Raw genomic sequence first — 21,471 nt, forward strand, 5'->3', positions numbered from 1 at the left:
AAAATGTTAGGCCTTAAATGCCAAGTTTGCAGACACCTAATTTATTGCACACATACATGTTGGGTTTGATTGTGATATGTAGCACAGTTGAATTATCTTATTCAGATACTGTAATGAAGCGGAGAGAACTGATGAGGGGGAGGAGGTTACTATAGTGTATGCAAATTATAAGCGAGAAAATATATAGTTTAAATAGTTTAAAAGGCCACTTCTCTACACAGATTTAGATCTATTTGATCCTGATGCTAGTCCCACACTTAAACTAAACACACACAAGGTATGTGCACTTATTTCGGAACAAACTCTTTTCACAGCTTTATACTATGAAATATATTCATATAAATATATATTATTTGAACAAAATAATTTTATTTGAACAAATCATCTGTGCATGTCATTTAGAAAAAAAAGTGTGCATTTCTAATCTTCAATAGTAATCTGAAAATGCACTTCCTGTTTTTTTTTTTATTAATTTATTTATTTTTTTAAATCTAAGCAAATAGGTGTGGCTAATGTATTTTATCATGCTGCTCCAACTGTCAGTTTTGAAAACAAACAGAAATGGTGAGCAGGAGGTGTCTATAATAAAAGACTATAGTAACTCTCCCCTAACAACTCCCCTATATATATATATATATATATATATATATATATATATATATATATATATATATATATATATATATATATATATATATATATATATATTAATACTGGAAATCTGAAACCATTGATTTTCTTACAATTGCCATCTATTGACGTACTATTGACGTCAATTGTTACAGGTTTCTAAAAGCTTTATAAAAAGCAGAAAAACAATTTTTTTTTTAATAACTAAGTTTTAATAAAAAAAATTTAATAACTATTTTCTTAACCAGCATATTTTATTAATACACATGTTTGACATCCATGACACCATTTAAATTGACAATAATATTTTGTTGTCAATATATATTGCACAATTTAGAGAAAAAAAATCTAATTGCAATTTGCGATTTAAAATGCGATTTACTATAATTTCATAAAACACTGTGCTACTGTTTATTAAAAAAATATTTTTCAATAAAGTTGTCTGTTGTCATGACAAATTAGGAAAATAGCTACAGTATTTAACATTTTATTTAGTAAATTTTCTATAAAATATTAGATATATAGATATATAATTTTTTTCATATTGATATCATGACATTCACAGTGCATTGACAATTACATACATAATTTTAGATTGTCTCTCACAGCACAAGAATTCTTGTATTAAAATGTGTAATATATTTACATTCTTGTAATACAATTTTGTTATTTTACACAAACAGTCAGATTTATGTACTGCACCTAAAACCCTTTTTGTTTTGAATGCATCATACAAAACTCAAGTACATGCACACACAGGACAACATGAGAATTTATAGTAAATTAATAAACGTAAATATTATCCTGCTTACTTTTTGAGCGTTGTAGAGTGAGTTCTTTAACACCTGCGGTCATTGTGTTCCTGCACTCAACAGAAAGGGCTGCGATTGGCTCTAACGGTCAGCACGGCTCTGCCATTATTCACAGTTGAGTGACGCTGATACGGATAAACGGCCAATGTTAGCTAACGTCACAGTCTATTCACAGCTGATTCATGATAGACATGGTGAGGAAGAAAAATTTTTCCTACAATTTATTCCTACAATAATATACAATTATTATACAGTTTATTTATTTAAAGAAAAAAATCCTGAAGATACGCTATTTTTAACTGTATTTTGGACCAAGTAAATGAAGTCTCGGTGGGCATAGGAAACTTGAGTTCAAATAATTTGATCATATTTCATGGTGTGCCATTCATATATGCACGCTTTTGTGTGTGTGTACGTGTGTGTGCACGCGCTTAAGTGTGCACCAGTACTCCCTTGCTCTTTTCCTGCTGGTGTTTGATGGAGTTTTCCTGTGCTTGCAGATAGTGCCTCAGGAGATGGCGGAAAATTGCTTTTGGCTCAAAGTCAAAGAGGAGCGGTTTGAGAATACGGACATGTTCAGCGAGCTTTCCCTGTCCTTCTCTTCCAAATCCAGAGGTAAGGACAGCTTGCTTTTTCCTCTCCTCCTAATCACACAGGAACACGTCATTTTAGCTACCCTGATGGTAGCTTGTATCCCTACAAACATTCAGCATCCAGGCATCTCTGAAATCTCAATTATAAAGCGGTCTCAGTTTTTTTTCTTCTGCTTCTCTCTTTTACTTGGTTCCTACAATCAGATTAAATACACATTTAGCTCTGCGCCAATTAGCAGAACTGCAGAGTTGGAAGTGTACTTTACATGTCAGTTTACAAAGCATCCCTCTTCCTTCATGGGAACCATACACTAAGCGGCTGTGGGTTTGGATAGGAGCAGAGGACAGACATGCTTGGTTAGCTTGACTGCCTTTCCGCTTCACTGGATGCCCCCCGAGAGACAGCGAAGAAGAAAGAACGAGAGAGAGAAAGTTACAGTACAGAGAGTTGCACTCTTGTTTTGGCCAGTTTGTTTCTCCGTTTGTTTCCCTTGTTTATTCACACTGCTGGAGAAGGATAAAGTGAATGTTTCCTTTGGCAAGGCAGTAAGTTGAACCTTTGACAGTGAGTGGCCTCGGTAGATTTTAATGCCTGTTTCATAAAGGGGCATTGCAGAGGGCCTGTCAGACATTGAGCAGAATTGAAGAGTCTGCTCATGTGTGCAGCGGCGGTCAGATGATCAGTCATTGAAGTGAACTGATCTGAGAGCAGATTGACCGCAGTCTGTGCAGTTTGCTAACGTTAGCCTACTGGCACCGCTCCAGATAACAATAACTCCGCTTATTCTGCAGTATCGACATTACATCGGCCTGTTAAACGCCATCCAGCAACACTTTAACATAATGTGCTGGTTTAAGGCTATATGACTCTTGAATATAACTGTTGCTGATTGCTTCTGGGGGTTGCGAGTACTCTTTTGAGACGTTCAGACAAAACTGAAAAAACCCAGCCTGTTCCTGTGAAGCCGAATGCTTTTTTTTGGGATTTAATTGTGTTTAGGTTTCAGTCTTCTGCACTTTGTATTGTTTCTCGAGTTTTTCTCTCCAAAGGTGTAGGTTTTTAAGTAAGAGTTGAGGAGTTCCTCTGGGACTCATCTTTGGCTCAGTTCCTATCAATTACGCCTGGAGCGTACCCACTGACTCGACTCTCCCCAGGTCTGTTTCTGAACTCTAACTGCACGTCTTCATAAATGAAATATGCTCTTCTGTGTTTGATAGTTTGCAGCGGCTCTTTTGAAATGAAGCTAGAACTCTGTGAATCTAGCTTTGAAGTGAGTAGGATGCCATTTGGACCCATTCTGGGAACTTTCAGAAAATGAGTAGAACCGTACTTCCTTGTACCACTTAATTCAAAGATTGTAAACCATTGGTTGAACTTTACCACTGGAAGAGCATGGAAGGGAAGAGCTTGTGATGTAAAACTATTTGTAATCATAAATACCTGTTTGTCACCCGGTGAGTGAGATTTAGGGGACGTTTAAACAACAGAGTTTTCAGCCAAAAGTGGTAAACTTTTTTATGCTTTTGCCTGCTTGTTTGCATGACAACCGTGTTTTTGGGACTGGAACTGCATAAATAAAAGTGCACACCGGACATACTTTTATTTACATCTGAAAATACACCTGAAAATTAAATTTTTTGATGTCTATGATTGACTATTATGTCATATCCATTCACAAATGAGCAATATCACATGAGTAGCAGTGCGATATAGTTATCAGCACTGGTGGTAGGCTTGCGGCTGAGTGCCTTAGTGTTCCACCAGTAACGATATACAGCGATATCAAACTGCAACGAGTGTGATATTGTGTTCATACAACAGTTTGACTGCATAATTGTGTTTATAAAAAAGAAAATCAAACACAGTGAATATCAAATATCCTTTTGTATAAGGAATACTTTCTTCCACCATTCATTCACATCTGCATCTGACGTCAGAAGAGCAGAAACCGTTGCTACTTCACCAACGACATTTTAGAGCAATTGTTTGAATGATTCTCTAGCGTAATGTCTAAAGTGATAACAAAACAGCTGATTTTGCTAACATTTTTAAGATTATAAGGCTAAATGGCATGAAATTCCATCAGACTTGATACATTTATTCCTCTGTTGCAATCAGGATATCACAATAATTAACCCAGAAAAATCCAAAGCAAAAGCAAACACTACTAGAAAGACTACCAGTTTCTCTGGTATAAATACAGCTCTACAACATACAAAAGAGAGAGGTTGACTTAGAAAGTCACTTACCTTTATTATAATGATTTGATCAGCTGTAGATTGAAATTACGCTGAGTTTTTCTCCTTTAAGTGCTTATTATGTGGTCTCTGTCACCATCTTGTGGATGGACAATGTCAACCGTCTTTGCTCTGCTCAGTATGACAGGCTGATGGTTGCTGACGAGAGGTAGTTGCAAACAAACATACTGTACACAACAATGGTGGAGTACATAGTAGTGTCATTTACAAGTCAACTGTGTTTTTAAGACTGATAATGCATACATTTCTTCAAGATCTAAGCGAACAGCCAAAGCGTAAATGCTGATTTACACTTCAAGTGCACTCGTATCTTACAGCGCAGCCTACGCGTAGATGCATATTCCTTGCTGTGGTCATCAGCGACGTTAACGCGCACCATTTAAAAAATGTAACTACACATCGCAATGACGCATAGCGCAAGCTCTGTGGTTGGTCAGTTTGGTATCGCTGACGAGTGTGGGCGGAGGTGAGAGCTATGCGAGCCCGATGCAGCAAGTGTTTACAAGTGTGGAGTTTCCATGAAAGAGCTCTGGATGGAGACTGTTGTTTTGTGTTTACCTTATGATTAAAACTGCCGATTCCAGCCTCAAATTGAGCGAGTTTGAGCCACTTGTAAATGAAGGTAGTGTTAAAAAAAAAAAACACCAGCGAAGAAACTCAACACAGAGGAACATAAACACCTACTGCCAGGTAGCGTTTCAAAAGTGTTATTGCAGAGCAACAGAAACAGCACACAGAAATATAAATGCGCATTACATTCGCTGTTGGTCACACCGTTAACTTGACGCAGAAGTATAAACCAGGCTTTAGTTGCTATCTCAGATTTAACTGCTGGTAATTCATCTTTGACCAATCAAATTTGTTAGATAATACATGTTTTAGTTCTGTTTGAAAGAGCGAGGATATTTCCGTTTTGATAGATAAGATTAGCTCAGCTTTAATCACCATAATGTCAGTGTGTTCAGCTGACTCGGACATCATGCTAGGTGTGTTAGCATCCTTTTGATTATTTTTCCCCATGTACTTATATTCACATAGTTTGCTCGCCACTTGGATTTATAAATAAACCAGCCAGTTATGTAGGTTTTTACGAATTATATAAAGTTTTTGCTGAGGTTACCCAACTTACACCTTACTCCATTGCCTGCTCAGCCGCAGCCCCTGAAATGCAAAAATAAAAGTGTAAACACCTGAAAACAAAGGCTTTTAAAACTGACATCATAAGTATGCATATGCGTTTATAATACTTTTTTTATTTAAGTGTAGATCAAAGGCAGTGGCAAACTAATGGTGGAGTAGTGATGTTGTTGCTCAAGTGTTAGCTTAAGCTTTATACCCAAAGTGTGGATTTACTTCACATTGCAACCAACAGTGGAGACACATCTCACACACATGGCAAATTCTACATAAACATGAGCGCAGAGCTGCCAACGACTGTTTTCGTGGATGTGGAAATGCGGATTATTTTGAAAACCCTGTCATGTAAACTGGAAACTTTTCCAAAATGCAAGGCATTTTCGTTTTTGGCTACATCGTTGTTGTGTAAACATTAAAATTTATCCAAAAATTAAGTGCTTAAAATACACTGTCATGGCACCAGTTGGAGGAGGTGGTAGGTGGTGTCCTCACCTGGTCTCCAGCTCTCTTTTTTCACGCTTGGTGCAGCTGGCAGTCTCCAGGGATGAATTACTCTATAAGGCCTCGCAGATGCTTGTTTTTGCCACACACTATAAATCCTCATAGCGGAGCTGTTAGAGCAGTCATTGGTCAAACTTTGCTTCATTTGTCTGCGCAACTGCAGTTGTATTTATTTAATGGTGAGTATTCTCCACTGACTGGAAAAACGTTCTCGACTACTCGCTTATAGCTATAGCGTCTATCTGGAGACTGCCGAATAATGAACGATGAGTGGAGGAGGTATAAATGTGTTCTTGCCCTCTGTAAAGTATACAAAATGAGCCTGTTATCTAGCGTTCCCCAAGAGTGCAGGTCTTACTGGTGTTTGAGATTTGGTATTGATAGATGCTCCATTTTTACATTCTTTTTTTTTTTTCCATTATGCCGCAGCATCTCTTTCTCCCCTATCGCTCAAAGGGCCCAGTGTTAAATGGCTTTTATCAAACAAAGATATAGTGATCATCAGGGGTTTTGTGTTCTAGATTCCTGTCTTTCAAGCGGTTCAAACTCCTACTGTATTGACTGTTTGAGCTTTTGAGAAATAGGGGCCAAACAATTGGATGAATGGAGTGTTGCTGCAGTGCTGGTTACTTAATCAATTCATTTAATCGGTATGACCATATCTGAGTTATTTATTTATTACCAGATCAACAGCTTAAACATAAATACATACTGTATACTGTTTGCCGCAGTAGTCCCATTTATAAGCAGTGCATCATTTCAAGTTGAAATTGTATCCAGATACACCAATATTTTTGAGGTTGACAGGTTTTGGAAGTTACTGTACTGTATGTTTCTTATCAAAACTTCTATCAATGTTGGGATATTTGAAACTGCTGTGTCAGGGTGAGTAAATTATTTATGCTATTTTGAAACTTGTGTATCCAAGTCAAAGGTAGACCACGCTTTCTGCTTGTTTTCAAGAAATCTAACATGACAGTCTCAGATTTAAAGGGGAAACGGACTAATACTGTATATTTGTTTATCAGTTTTGATGTTTTCTAATTAATCGTGAATTGACAATGATGACTGTGGACATTTTTAAAACAATGGCATACAACTTAAGAGAGTGTTAGTTGTTTACATATTACTTTCATATAACACTTTACAAATATGTTGCAATGCTATCTTTCTCTTTCTTTTATTTGATGAAAAAATTATTGAAAACATTTGATCCATTTAAGGCAAGTCATTTTACTCAGCGGTCATTTTTGAAACGCCTATCAGGCGGTGTGCTCGGGCATTCAGTTTGAATGGGAAAACATCAAATTCTCCAAAACTGTTTGCCAAGCTTATGATTTAATTTTATGTTAGGAATCACCAATAAAATTAAACAACAACTGAATCTTTAGTTTAATTTCTAAACGGACCAATCACACAAAATCTGCAGAAACTCATGTCTGGTCTGAGCGCCTCAGAGTATCGTCAGTCTATAGCGATCGATGATTTGCTCCTGTTCTAGATGGAGGGCTTTATTCGCCATATAACGATCGATGATTGGCTTCTATACTAGTAGGCGGGGCTTTATTCACTATATTAACAGTTACACTTTTCCCCATTTAAAAATATTCTAGTGAAATGTCCTGTGTATTCTATAGTGTTTGGTTTTACTCAGCGGATGCCCCTTCCAGCTGCAAGGTACTCGAAACAGCAACTTTCTTACAACTTTCTTGCTGCCCCTAGTTTGCCCAGATATACACTCTAAAGTTTTAAGAACAAAACATATTTCCATTGCGATCCTTGATATGAAGTACAGATTATGCTACTCTCTGTAACAGATGCACTGTGACGCTTCATTATTAAAGTAAATACAAATAAAATCACAAAAAACAAACATTAAAACATACTGTAAAAGCCATCAACATACTATTCTGCTTAAGAGCCAGCTTTTAGATCTGAAACTAAAACTAGCCACATTTGTAATACTTCTAATATCCAATTTAAGTTTGTTCCATAGCATTGCCCTAGATTATTTAAAATACTCACTTGTTAAGTTCATTCATTCATTCATTCATTCATTCATTCATTCATCCGGCTTAGTCTCTATTTCAGAGCCACTATCTGGCATATGTTTTACACAGCAGATGCCCTTCTAGCCTTAACCCAGTACTGGGAAACAGCCATACACTATCACTTACTACGGGCAATATTTGGTTTACCCAACTTACCTATACTGCATGGCTTTGGACTGTGGGGGAAACCAGAGCACCTGTAGGAAATCCAAGCAGACATGGGGAGAACTTGCAAACTCCACACAGAAATGTCAACTGGCTCAGCTGGCACTCGAACCAGTGAACTTTTTTCTGTGAGACGATAGTGTTAACCATTGAGCCACCATGCTGCCTCTAGTTTACTATTTACTACTTGTTTATTCAATGGCCTATTCTCTATGTTTATGACTTGTCATTTTGAGGGAAAAAATGTTCTTTGACCATTTTTTCTGAATCATACTCTAGTAGATTAGCATGACCGTAGACAGTCACCATGCTTCTGAATCAGTCCAAGCATTCTTTTAGAAATTCAGTTTATACCTCATTTAAGTCCTCTTCTTAGTCAGATTCCGATTTTATTGTAATGTTGTTTTCCTTGTAGCCACAGTTGCTTGGCCTTTCCACCCCCTCTCTCTCACACTCTTATTCCCTATTTCCCCCAGACTCACTTGGCTTGGTGGTATCAATCAATGGTTCTGCTTGTGTTTCTGCTTGGGGGATCAAATCGGATACACTGGTGGATTGAGTGTGTGGCATGGCCTACTGCATTTGAAAAGCAATTCAACGCCTCCGCTTTTATGTGCCGCTGAAATAAGACGGATGCTGGCAAAACTTGCTCCTCCTCTCGCCCTAATAGGTTTTCTTCACCGCTGACATCCGCTCTCAAGAAAATAGGAGTCTGACTCTTCGGGCATGGTGATGACATGCATTGCTTGTTGCTTTTGAAATATAAACCACATCAGCACCGCCGTCCTCTTTAAATGGTGCATCATGAATTCTTACCGATATTTGAACTCACAGCAGCACCTGAACACTTCACTGATATTCTCTGTGATCGCACACACTCCTCCTTTTTTTCCTGCTTGCTGAGAAAAAGCTGTGTTTTTTTTTTTGCATCAGTTTGAAGTGCAAATTGATGTTGAATGAAGTCATATGCTAGCCTTCGTTCGTTTTCCCCCCTTCTTGCTATTGCATACACCTAAAATGAGTGAGGTTTTGGGGGGAGGCGCTGCTCAGCCCTGTTCATTGAGTGGCTCAGGCAATATATGAGTTTGATCTGAGTGAATTAAGTGTGATGGGGTGGTGAACACCGCTTCTGGCTGCTCCACAGATGGAGCTCTAAAGCGATCTAATGAAGATGTATTTTAATAATTGGTGTCAATGCTGAAGTAATTCAAGGAGAAGGAGGAGCCCAGGGCAGCACTTGACCTCTAAAAGGAGGACTACCATCATTTTTTTTTGTCTCTTAATGACCAACGAGCCTATGAGAAGGCGTGGAAAGTAAGTGAGGGTTAAGTTGTGGAGTCTCATAAATCTCTCTCAGAATCAAGAGCTTAATATTAGAGCTGTGCCCTCTATGATAATGCAGACCGTAGAAAAATGGCTGTTGTCAGGCGACAAACAATTTAATCACATTAATTGCATTGTCTGCCACATTAGCAGACTTATTATAATCAGATTAATTGCAGCTAATTGCACATATAAGTATTTATCGTAAGGCCTGTAAGTAAAATCATTTCAGACATCACAATATTGTGACAGATAGATAAAGCACTGAGCAAAGATTTACATTTACAAGTTGATTTAGAATTTCTAATATTGTTTGTTTCGGTTCTGTTGGATTATTTTAGCAGTTAGGGGACTATTCATACAAGTATCATTTTTACATTTTATTTGCAACCTCAATGTGTTTCCACTATCATTTAATGATCAAATTATTAGTTTTTCAGAGGTTCTGCCAAGGTCTTTTAACCAAATGAGCAAATACTCTTGTGCTACAGTTAATTGTGGTGATTTAATCTTTATTTGTGGTAGAATATAAACAAAAAGTTTATGTACAGTGATCCTTCGCTTTAACGCAGTTCACTTTTTGCGGACTTGCAGTTTTGCAAGTTTTTTTTTCGTGCAATTTGTCATGCTTTTTTCCTACAGCGTATTGTGTTCTGCATCCTGACTGGCTGTTGACCATTGTCAATCAATCTCCTCCTTGTCCTGTCTCCTGTACAGTACAGAATGCGTTCAGCTTGCCAAATTTACATAAATCTTCGATTGCTATCAGTGTGACTCTGAAGTGCTGTACTGTGTGTTTGCAAGTTTCACCCCACACTGTTGATCAAATGTTCTGCACTGTTAAAGGCAACTGCTGTAGCACCCAAAAGGCAGAGGAAGATGGTAACTATCGCACAAAAACCTGAACTTCTAAACATGCTAAAGGAAGGTGGAAATTACGCGGCTGTAGGGTGACGTTACGGAATAAATATATGTAGATCAAATGGTTATAATATTTGGTTTCATTCTATAATACTTGACTTGGTTTTCTATGAAGGTTTGAGCTTTGAGAGTGTTTAAACGAGAGAGAAGTGTGCAAATGTTCATGTCTGTCTGAGAAAAGTGTATAAAGTGTGTAGTGAGGGGTTTTACAGCCTTACAACTATAATAATTGTAAAAAAAAAAAGCTGACTACTTTGAGAATTTCGCCTATTGGGGGGTATTTTTAGAAGTAACTTCTGCTAATAATGAAGGACTATAGTAATGTTTAATTTTATTAATTATTATTTTCAAAATGGGGGTGACGCGGAGGCGCAGCCTGTAGTGCTGTCACCTCACAGCAAGAAGGCATTTGCTTGGGTGCTCCGGTTTCCCCCACAGTCCAAAGACATGCGGTACTGGTGATTTGGGTAGGCTAAATTGTCGTTAGTGTATGAGTGTGTATGGATGTTTCCCAGGGATACTTTGCAGCTGGCAGGGCATCTGCTGCGAAAAACATACTGGATAAGTTGGCGGTTCATTCCACTGTGGTGACCCCAGATTAATAAAGGGACTAAGCCGAATAGAAAATGAATGAATGAATATTTTCAAAATATTGTTTTCTTAAGTTGTGTCTTCATGTATAGAACGATTGCAGTTTTTGCATATATTCATATTCAGTGCTCGTGCAAATGAGCTTCTGACAGTTGTCTGTCATTTTAGATAATCTGCCAACTTTTAAAAAACATGACTGTGACTCTGGACATCAGCTTCCCTGCAAGGGACCTGGAATGATCCACATTCACCAACCAACATTTCATTAAATTCTCTCTGAACAACTGCTCTGCTCTTCCCTCCTACATTGAACCCTAACATCCGTGTATGGCCCAATAACGGCATAAAGGAACACTCTCCTGTAGGTAAATTGTGCAAAGGACTAGAAGACAGATGAAAAATGTTGCTATTTTTTAGGTTGATATGGCTAGGAACTAAACTCTCATTCTGGTGTAATAATCAAGGAACTTTGCAGCTGTAGCAGGAGCAATGGTTTAACGTAAAAAAACTAATGGTTTAACGTGGAAAACTCTTTGGTAATTTTTAAGGGAGATGCTAATCTGATTCAAGGATCTGATTAAGCTTAGCTAAAAGTGCTCTTGCCAGATGCAGAGATCGACTGAATGGATTTAAAAAAGTGGTAAAAGTCAACTACTTATCTGTAGAGGAGTTGTAAAATAAGCCTATAAAAACTATATCTTAAACCTTTTGTTATGGAGGCCAATCAAATGCTCCAGACATGACTATATTTATATACCAAGAGATGTTACAGTGCTTTTCCCATCTATATTAGAAATGCCTGCTCAAATCTCTACACGAACTGCTAGATATAAGACAGAAGCAAGACCCCCTAAAAGGCTTTTGTGCTTGAATTGCCTTGTTGTAAGTTTCAAGCCTGTAATCTGTTATGACAGCGGTGTTATGTCTCAAAGAGAAAGAAGAAGAAAAAAAGGACATATAGGCAATTCCACAAACAAACGCAAATGTATTTTATGTAACATAACAGATCCCCGCTTATCAAAGGAAGCTGGAATCCTTGAGGTTTCCATACGGGGCTTTATAACCCAGGACCACCACCTGATTAGAATTATGTTTATTTCCATACAAGCCAATCCTGTTCCGCCCTGCGGCAGATGAATGCAGGACGCAGTGGAATTGTTCTTCCAGCCTGGCTCATATTAACAGCTTGGTCTTAATGCCACAGTAAAATAATAAAGGAGGCTTTTGATAAGCAGCATGCTAAAGCGCTTTGAACAGGGGGTTAGATCATTCCACTTGTCTCCCCTAAGGACAGAGCTGTTTATTGCTGATGCTGTTTATTGCGAATGGAAGCATCTGCCAGTGCAGCTCTGTCCACATGACTCTGGCCCTCTCCCTCTTCCCTCTCTCTCTTTCTCTATTTCTCTTTCATCACTCCAGAAAATCACTCATCCTCGGACGTCAACATGTCCATCTGGACCCAAGGCTACCCAGTCTTGCACTAAAAACTCAAGTGCACACAACATGCACACAGTGTTTCTCTTAACACACACACACACACACACACACACACACACACACACACACACACACACACACACACACACACACACACACACACACACACACACACACACACACTCGTTTGATGGCATGTTCTTTCTATCATCAGATCACTGCTGGTTTTGGCACCTGCTCTTTTATACAATCACAGACTTTATCTCGGCATGTGTATTATAGAAGCATTGGCTTCACAGACAGGATTAGAGAAAGAGATGTATGACTTTGTGAAATCGTAAATTCATGCTTGCAATTTGAAATGTTCAGCCTACAAATGGCCGGTTTCCACTGAGTGGTACAGTATTGTATGGTACAGGTCACCTTTATCAGGCTTGCGTTTCTCTCGAGAAAGGACAACCGCTCACACTTTAGATGGCCTTGTAAACAACTACGGGGAACAGGGTAGATTCTTCTTTTGTTTAAGCTCGAGTCGACCCTGGCTTAATATTATAGGTATATATTATTATGATGTTGTCTCGGCTGTGTATTTAAAAATGCCACTTCCTTTGTTTTGATTTTTCTAACTTTTACATGAGCTAGTCACATAACTCTGGAAACCTGTGTTCAGTTTTGTTGTGCTAGGTACCCATTCGAAAGGGTACCCAAAAAGTGGTACGCTACGGTTAGATTTTTGGTAACTTTTGATAGTGGAAACAGCCATGAAACCATACCGATCTTTATCGTACTGTTCCACTCAGTGGAAATGGGCCAATAGAAAACAATCTCACAAATGTAATTAGACCTTGATCCATGTGATCTTAAAGTTTCAATCACATTTTTATTGTTTGCTCTCTTTTAATTCTGCCCAGCTGACTCAAGACGGTTTTATCGAATTCCGCTGTGTTAATTCCAAAATAGAGAGTTACTTTCTGGTGGCATGCTTCTGAAAAGAAAGCGATTTCTCTAATTGCTCTCATACGCAGCGCCAATTTGTCTCAATAAAGCCAATGTGGCCTGTGCTAATTTTTCTTTGTTTGCCCACTGTGCTCCAGCTCAGCCTACAGTCTTGCTCATTTTTTGCCATTGTCTAATAAATCACATATGCAGGAAAATTAGATAGTTAAATATTAATGGGCTGTAATGAGTTTATTGTGCATTAGAGAGGCCACAGGGGGTGACCTGGATACAGGAGTCAAAGCATTTCGAAAAGGATACCCCACCGGTTTTGCCTCATATCACTACACTCGGATGTCCCACTGATTTTAATCATCTTATCTCAGAGGGGAGCAATTTGGGCAACCACTACACTTAACAACCCATTTGAAAATGCCTCCATGCCATGCTACATGTCTCAAAGAAACTCTAAAACTTTCAATGAAGTCTTTACCTCCTAACTCCTCATTTGGGGAATGTTTAAGTGCAAGTTTCTTCTGTTTTTTTTTTTGCTCACTGTATGACTTTTGAGTAGGCGATGAAAGTCGCTTGTTTTTATCTACTAGAAATAACAGAGAGGTTTTCAGAAACGTTTAGTGATGACATTTTTGTACTCTATTGCACCAGAAAGTCCAAATCCAGCTTGAAGTCTGTGTAAATGCTTTAAGTATGTGCTATATATGGAATAACTTTTATTTTAAATACATCAAGTTACTTTTCTAAACCAGAGCTGTTAAGCCTGAGATTAAGAAAAGTTTTCTGAAGCAAAACCTTTATCAAAGAATATACTTGCTAGAAGACATGTATCATGGCTTAATTTCCAAGGAACAAGTGAGAGGACGTAAATAAAAGGGCTTAAAATCTGTTTCTTTAGTTCTAGTTTCACATTATTGATGGCTTCACATTTAGATCTTAAACTAAAGTGAGTAGGCTCTACATCACCTGATCATTTACAGTTTCTCTTGTCAGTGTGAGGTACATGAATAATCAACAGCTCTTCAAAAATAGTGACGCGTGCCCTCCACATGCAGCCTAGAGGGAGCAAAAACAAGACTGAAGAAAACGAAAAAACAACGGCACATTACTGAGGCATATGGTCTCCCGGGCAGACGAGTAGCGGAGGGAGGAGCTTTCGTTTCTTTCTGCCGTGGGGTTTGACAGTGAGAGACGATGTATTTAGGCTGGAGTCACATCCTCTCAGGCCCTGCGGGGGTCCACATCAAGCGTACTTCCACAATGAGGCATCCCAGACACGAGCACGGGGACTCTGCGTACCCTGGAGAGATGCGCCCTGCTCATGGTGCGGTGATGGGCGTGTTTCTTTCTCTGCTGCGGTTTGGAGATATTTGCGTCTGCATATGTCAAGGGAGAAAGTTTTTTTGTTTCCTTCTTTAAGAATGGGGAATGACAGAGTACTTGAATGCAGTGATAATCAAAAAAATCTTTATTTTATATTAGTGGATCACAAAATCACATGCATATTTAGGCCCAATCCCATTTCAATATTTTACCCCCACCCCTTCCCCTTCTCTTTGGCCCTTGAAACAGAGTGTGAAGAGGAAGGGCTTCAAAATGTACCGCTTAGAAATGGGAGATCACTATAACACCTAACACGCCATCATATGTGAACGCAATCTTTTACTTGAGATCAGACAATGGTGACCGCTGTAGTTATTCTAGTTGCGTTATTTTTTTGGGATTTGTTTCAGAAAATTACTGAAGGCATATATCATGCTATCATAACAAAATAATGTGGCAATAAGATCGTAACTGTATTGTGCATTTACACCCTGGCCATATTCATCTTTTTAAACACACAAAAACAACATTAACATTATACCAGACCCCTTAACCCTTGATTTTGAGTATGTTCCTTAAAAAAAGTCCTTCCCATCAGCCCTACGCCTTCAAACTAAAGAGAATTGGGACACGCCTACCCTTTTTTGTGAACGCGCAAAACGAGGGGTAGGGCTAAGGGAAACAGCTAAGGTATTGGGATTGGGCCTTATACTTTCAATTCAATTCATTCTTTTTTCAATAGCACTTTTACAGTGTAGATTATGTCAAAGCAGCTTAACATAGAAGTTCTAGTAAATTAAAACTGAGTTCAGTTCGGTGTGGTTTAATTTAAATCGATGCTTTGGTTATATGGGTTAACACAGGACATGTTAATACTATAATAGTGTTGATCTTGATTTTAGTTGAACTGCTATTTGAATTAAATTCAATTATGTTTAATCAGATTTAATTAAAATGCTGTTAAGAAAATATAATTGATTATAATTTATTCGCATTAGCTGCGCTTACATTAGTTGGCCTTTAGTATTATGTACTTAACCATTTGATATAATATATCTATTATGCATGCACACGACCATGCATTGTAATTACAGTTAATGCACTTGCATTGTATTAATTTATTACAGAATGAAATATAGTTATACATTAAATCCATGCTTATAGATATTTAATGGTTGTATGTAGTAATTAAGGCCACCAAAGTGTAACTCAGAAAAAAAAAAAAAAAAAAACCATCAACAATTAATTTACATGTTATTTACTTTCCGCTTCCTTTGTTTTCTTTTTCCCCTGGTCATGTTATCAGTAGTAATTGCCACTATAGTCTGTTATCTAAATGTTATGTTTCCCAGACTGGAATTTTATTGGCTGTCCAAGCAGTTTGACTCCTAATTTCCATACAAATCAAAAATGGTGCAGAGGCCACATCTTGGTGTGATCCTCTCCCCCTGCTCTCCGGGCCCATGCGGTGGCGTCTTATCATGTTTAATTTGTCCCCGAGACTCTGAGGTGGAATTGGTTCAGGGTGGCGAGAGAATGTGGCAAGAGGTCTGAAGAGTAGAGGGGGCGATACGCTCCCCATCCCCTCACCTGCCTGTCGGGTAAACAATCCGGGTGCTGCGTGATCAAGATGGAGCCTCGCTGAATATCAACAGCACTCTCTGCACTGTGAAAAGCCTCTTCGCTGTGGAACGCTCAGCCAAGAGCTCAGACAACCACACAACAGCTCTCGCCCTGATTGGAGACCGCCGTTACAAGACAGTTTTGGAAAAAGAGAGTGAGTTTGTCGAGGGGATTGAGAAAAAAAAAATGTAAGAGATGGCAAGCTGCTGCGCACAGTGAAGAGTATGGAGGTCAAGGAGAGAACCACTGGAGGGAAGGTGTCGTGAGGTTTAAAGACATAGTTGGTGTCTAAGAATGAAAATAAAGTCATTCACGCTAATATTGTCTTTCCAAACATGATGACGGATTTTCTCTCATACTATTCTTTTCCAATGCTCTTTTTCAAACACTCACGATGAATGGCTATTGAAGCATTTGAACTTGAAGGGGACAATAGCAGGCTTAAAGTATCATAACGTGGCTCATTCAGCGGGTGTGTTGTATTTGAAATCTTCAGAAATCAAACTATGGACTTGTGTGAGATGCAGTCACGATTTGCTCATCCAAACTTAATAGTGGTTATAAACAAACCATTCTTTGTGAACAACTGATGCACTGAGAAGATTTGATTCAAACGAATGGCTTTTAAAGACTGTTGTGCTGTGATTGCTCTGTTAGTGTGATTTATTTGTATACATGTAGATGCTGCCATCCAGAAAGAAGCAAAAACAGCACATTTCAGAAGATGCAACGCTACAAATCACTTGATCTGATGAAAAAAACGTGCATGAAGAACAGGTCTAAGCGTGAAGAAATCATGTAAATAAAACCATAATTTAACCGTATCAACAAAATACAGTTATGTAGTAGAGTACAATAAATCATTCATTTATTAATTTTCCTTCGGCTTAGTCCCTTATTTATCAGAGGGAGCCACAGCAGAATGAGCTGCCAACTTATCTAGCATGTTTTAAACAGTGGATGCCCTTCCAGCTGCAACCCTGTACTAGGAAACACTCATACCTTCTCACATTCACACACATACACTACGGCCAATTTAGTTTATGTAATCCACCTATAGTGCATGTCTTTGGACTGTAGGAGAAACCAAAGCACTCGAAGGAAACCCACACAAACATGGGGAGAATATGCAAACTCCACACAGAAATGCCAACTGATCCAGTTGGAGCTCAAACCAGTGACGTTCTTGCTGTGAGATGACAGTGTTACACACTGAACCACTATGCCACTTTACAATAAATCATGCAGTACAAAATAAATTGTAATTGTATTTTTGTAACGATCAAGAAATGAATGACTAAATATTCCACTTTAAATGAAGAGGTAATAATTAAATAGTTTTGAAATGTACTGTACAGGATAACTGTAGACTGTTGCTAAAGTAAACAAGACAAATTTATCAGGATTTGACTCCATTGCTAAAACTGTTTGTTACTTTTTGGTTGATGTAGGGGGTATACTTTTTTTTTTCTATCTCTCTCTCTTTTTTTAATAACGGTGTACCCAATACTAATGGAGAAGGTATAGTTCACCAAAAAATGAACATTATCTCATGAAAATGTTCTCACCCTCGAGTGGCTTTTTACTTTCTATTGAAAACAAAATAAATATTTGAAAAATGCTGGTTAAGGGTACCCAGTCAATTCCACATTAAATCAAATTAACTTAAAAAATAACTTGTTTTGTGTTCAACAGAAGAAATAATAAAAAAAATAACATGTGAAGCATGAGTACATGATTGCACACTGTACTATATATATGCCTTAATTTTTTAAGTTGAATTAATAATCTTTTCTAGTCATCTGAAGTTAAACCAGCCAAATTAACTAAAATAGTATGTTAAAATGTGTATAGGAAAATTTAGTTGAGACCTGATTAACTTGTTAAAGTAGCAAAGTAATTTATGAAATCATAAGTCCACGGTACATATAAATGATTAACCTGTTAAAATAAGTTAAAGTAACAAAGTAGTTTATACAATTATTAGTCCAGGGTATTCTTAAAATAAATAAATAAATAAATCATTTACTTCTCTTGTGCCTTGGACTCATGATTTTGTTCATGAATCCATTATCCAAAGAGCATTTACACATTAACTACCCTTGTAGCACTTGTTGCCTCACAAGTCTCGGCTGGATCAGTTGCCATTTCTGGGTGGAGTTTGCATGTTGCCGTGGGTCTCTTCTGGGTGCTCCAGTTTCCCCCACAAAATCCAAAGACATGTGCTCTAGGTGAATTGGGTAAACCAAGTTGTCTGAAGTGTATTTGTGTGAATGAAAGTATGGGTGTTTTCCAGTGATGGGTTGCAGCTGGAAGGGCATCCGCTGCTTAAAACATATGCTGGATAAGTGACGGTTCATTTCGCTTTTGCGACCCCAGATTATTATGAACTAAGGGGCGTATAAGGACTATGGACAATAGGGACTAAGCCGAAAAGAAAATGAATGAACAAAGTAATTACGCAAGTTACTGTATAACGATAGTTTGTTCTGTAGACTAATGAAAATAATTAGGGGCTAATAATCTTGTCCTTAAGACGGTGATTAAAACAACTAAAACTGCTTTTATTATAGCCAAAATTAAACAAATAACACTTTCTTCTGAAGATAAAAATATTATCAGACATATTGTCAAAATTTCCTTGCTCTGTTAAACATCATTTGGAAAAAAATTCAAAGGGGGGCTAATTAATTAGACTTCAATTGTATATAAATTCTATATAAAACAAATTCTAAATTATCATTTTCAATTTGAGGTTAACTTTAAAAGTCAGTCTCCAAGACCTATTCGCTATGTATTGCTCTTGCTCCATCTCAGTCTGTGTCTCTGTCTCTCTCTGTTTGTTTCATTCAATCACCATTTCAGTCCTCTTCTTTGAATGCTTGGGAGAATTTCCTTGACCTCTCACCAGCAAAGATCAGCTGTTGAGGTCTTCACTTGATGTATGAGAGCCATATGGTCTGACAGCTCGACCCTCACTCCTGACATTGTGTGTCTTATTTGTTTCTCCTCTCCTGATCTCTGACCCCATGTATATCTTGACCAACTCTAAGCAGTGCTCATTTTCAAGGAAGCAAGAAAAGAAAGAAAAGGTCTCTTTATTTTTCATGTAAAGCAATAGTGCCTTAAGGAATATTGAAAAGAAAATGTATTTATATACGTTTTTCATTCTTTTGCTCTGGATGGTTTTATTAAGCTATGAGTTCTATGTACAATTGATGGATGGCCCTCGGCTTCAATATTGTAAATACTTCATTTAGTCATTTCTCCTGACTAGCAGAAATAAATCCAAGCAAACAAACACATGCTTAATGTAAAATAACACTCACGAGATGTATCTCACCTTTCTTTACTGAATGAGATTGCATCAACTAAATACTTAGTTTAATCAGGAAAAAAAAATAGCTGTTAAAGTATTGATTTGAAAATATGCAAATTTTACAACTCCACTAGAGTTAAACAGTTGTGTTTGACCATTTTTAAACCCATTTAGCTAATCTCTGGGTCTGGCGAGAGCACTTTTATTTTTTGCTTAGCATAGATCATCAAATCAGATAAGACCATTAGCATCTCGCTCAAAATTTTTTTTTTTTTTCTATTTTCTATTTCAAGCTTGACTTTTCTGTAGTTACATTGTGTACAAAGACAATACAATATTACAGACAATATTGGACAAATATATTTCTGGGGCAATATGACAGGAACTATATTGTCCTTGTGGCATAACAAAGTGTTTAATTCGATGGAATAAACATGAACATGGCCATTTTTCTAAAAAATAGCCTATTTATTTAATTTAAAAATGTTATATTTATTTAGCATACAGTATATTGGCTATTAAACTATGTTTTAAATATTTATTTAAGGTATATTAAATTAAATTACAACCTGTATTTTATCATTTGTTTTGGCTTTAACAGTTTATTGATAACTAGCCTAAGCAAAGGAGATTTAACTGAGGTCTGTGAAAAGTTTTGTATGTACTGTAGTCCTACAGTCAAAAATGTGATATTATTTTTTTCCCCTTAACATTATTTTTTTGTTTTTTCCTTTTTAATATTTTTTTCCTTATTAATCCATATTTATAGAATATCCTTATTTAATAATTAAAAAAAAAAAAAAAAAAAAAAATATATATATATATATATATATATATATATATATATATATATATATATATATATATATATATATATGTGTAACAATTAGTACTAAAATAGTGTTGTTTTTTTAAACAAATTAAAAATCTGAACATAAAAATGTAATATTAGAGTCATGGCTGTGGCAAGTCGACTATACTATGTCTAAAATGAAACTAGTTCTATTATCAGAAAACAATAAACACAATTATGCCAAGCATAGCATTGTATTAGATTTTAGCAAAATTTAACAAAACATGTAGAGAAAACATCTCCATCTTCCATAAAGAAACAACCACTCACACTCCACCTCAGAATTGGCCACTACTGAGAATGAAGCTTGGTAATGTCAGCGAATACTGCGGTTAACCGCGGTTAGTCATGGCATTCTGTTCCATGAGACAAGCATTTATAAAGCTGTATTACGCAGCTTCTAACTAGTAGTGCAAGTGTAGGCCATAGTGCTGGAGTCTATTTTCAGGCTCTGAAATCTAAATTATGTTATACTAATTTTAAGCTTAATTATTTAAATACTTTGGTCATTTATGAGGTAAATGCTATTGGTTGTTGCTAGATCAGATAGGGCTGTGGCTGGAAGTTAACGAGAATTATTTATGTAATTTATTAAATTTCCCAATTATTGTCAACCCCCTAAATGTCTACCCTTTTCCCAACGCTAAATCCAACCATCACAGTAATGTAAAAACAGTAGTTATATTGAATATTATGTACGTTATTTATTAAATTACCCAATAAATTGTACATTTTAACGTCTACCCCTACATTAAAACCAACCTTCACAGTTCTGCAAAAAGTATTAATTATTGTTATACAGTGTCACAAAAATGATTCTGTATCAATGTGTGTATCTGCAGCTTAGACTTTACCAATGCTACTGCTCTAATCTGATTCAGTGATCTGTGCTAAGCTAAGCTAAAAGTGCTCCAACCAGACCAGGAGATCAGCTGAATGGAGTCAGAATTGTCAAAAATCAACAGTTTAAGTTCTAGTGGAG

At 37.1% G+C, this 21,471-nt stretch overlaps 1 protein-coding gene and 1 long non-coding RNA gene across 51 annotated transcripts in view; both read left to right on the forward strand.

Moving 5' to 3' along the window:
• The window catches only part of diaph2 (diaphanous-related formin 2), a 716,224-nt gene that overhangs the window by 243,820 nt on the left and 450,933 nt on the right, over nt 1–21,471 (forward strand). For all 50 annotated transcript variants that reach the window (XR_015507851.1, XR_015507852.1, XM_087281958.1 and 47 more), the window contains one exon: nt 1,943–2,057. Coding sequence is in view for 48 of the 50 variants with exons in the window: in XM_087281958.1 (XP_087138084.1) it covers nt 1,943–2,057 (115 nt within the window). In the remaining 2 variants the exon portion in view is untranslated. The remainder of the gene's footprint in view (nt 1–1,942; nt 2,058–21,471) is intronic.
• LOC147840883 (uncharacterized) lies at nt 16,050–20,450 on the forward strand. The gene is made up of 2 exons (XR_015508092.1): nt 16,050–17,273; nt 18,627–20,450. It is a non-coding gene; the product is annotated as an uncharacterized LOC147840883 (long non-coding RNA).

Source organism: Danio rerio, chromosome 14 (genome assembly GCF_052040795.2).
Source record: "Danio rerio strain M-AB ecotype USA chromosome 14, GRCz13ab, whole genome shotgun sequence".
NCBI lineage: Eukaryota > Metazoa > Chordata > Actinopteri > Cypriniformes > Danionidae > Danio > Danio rerio.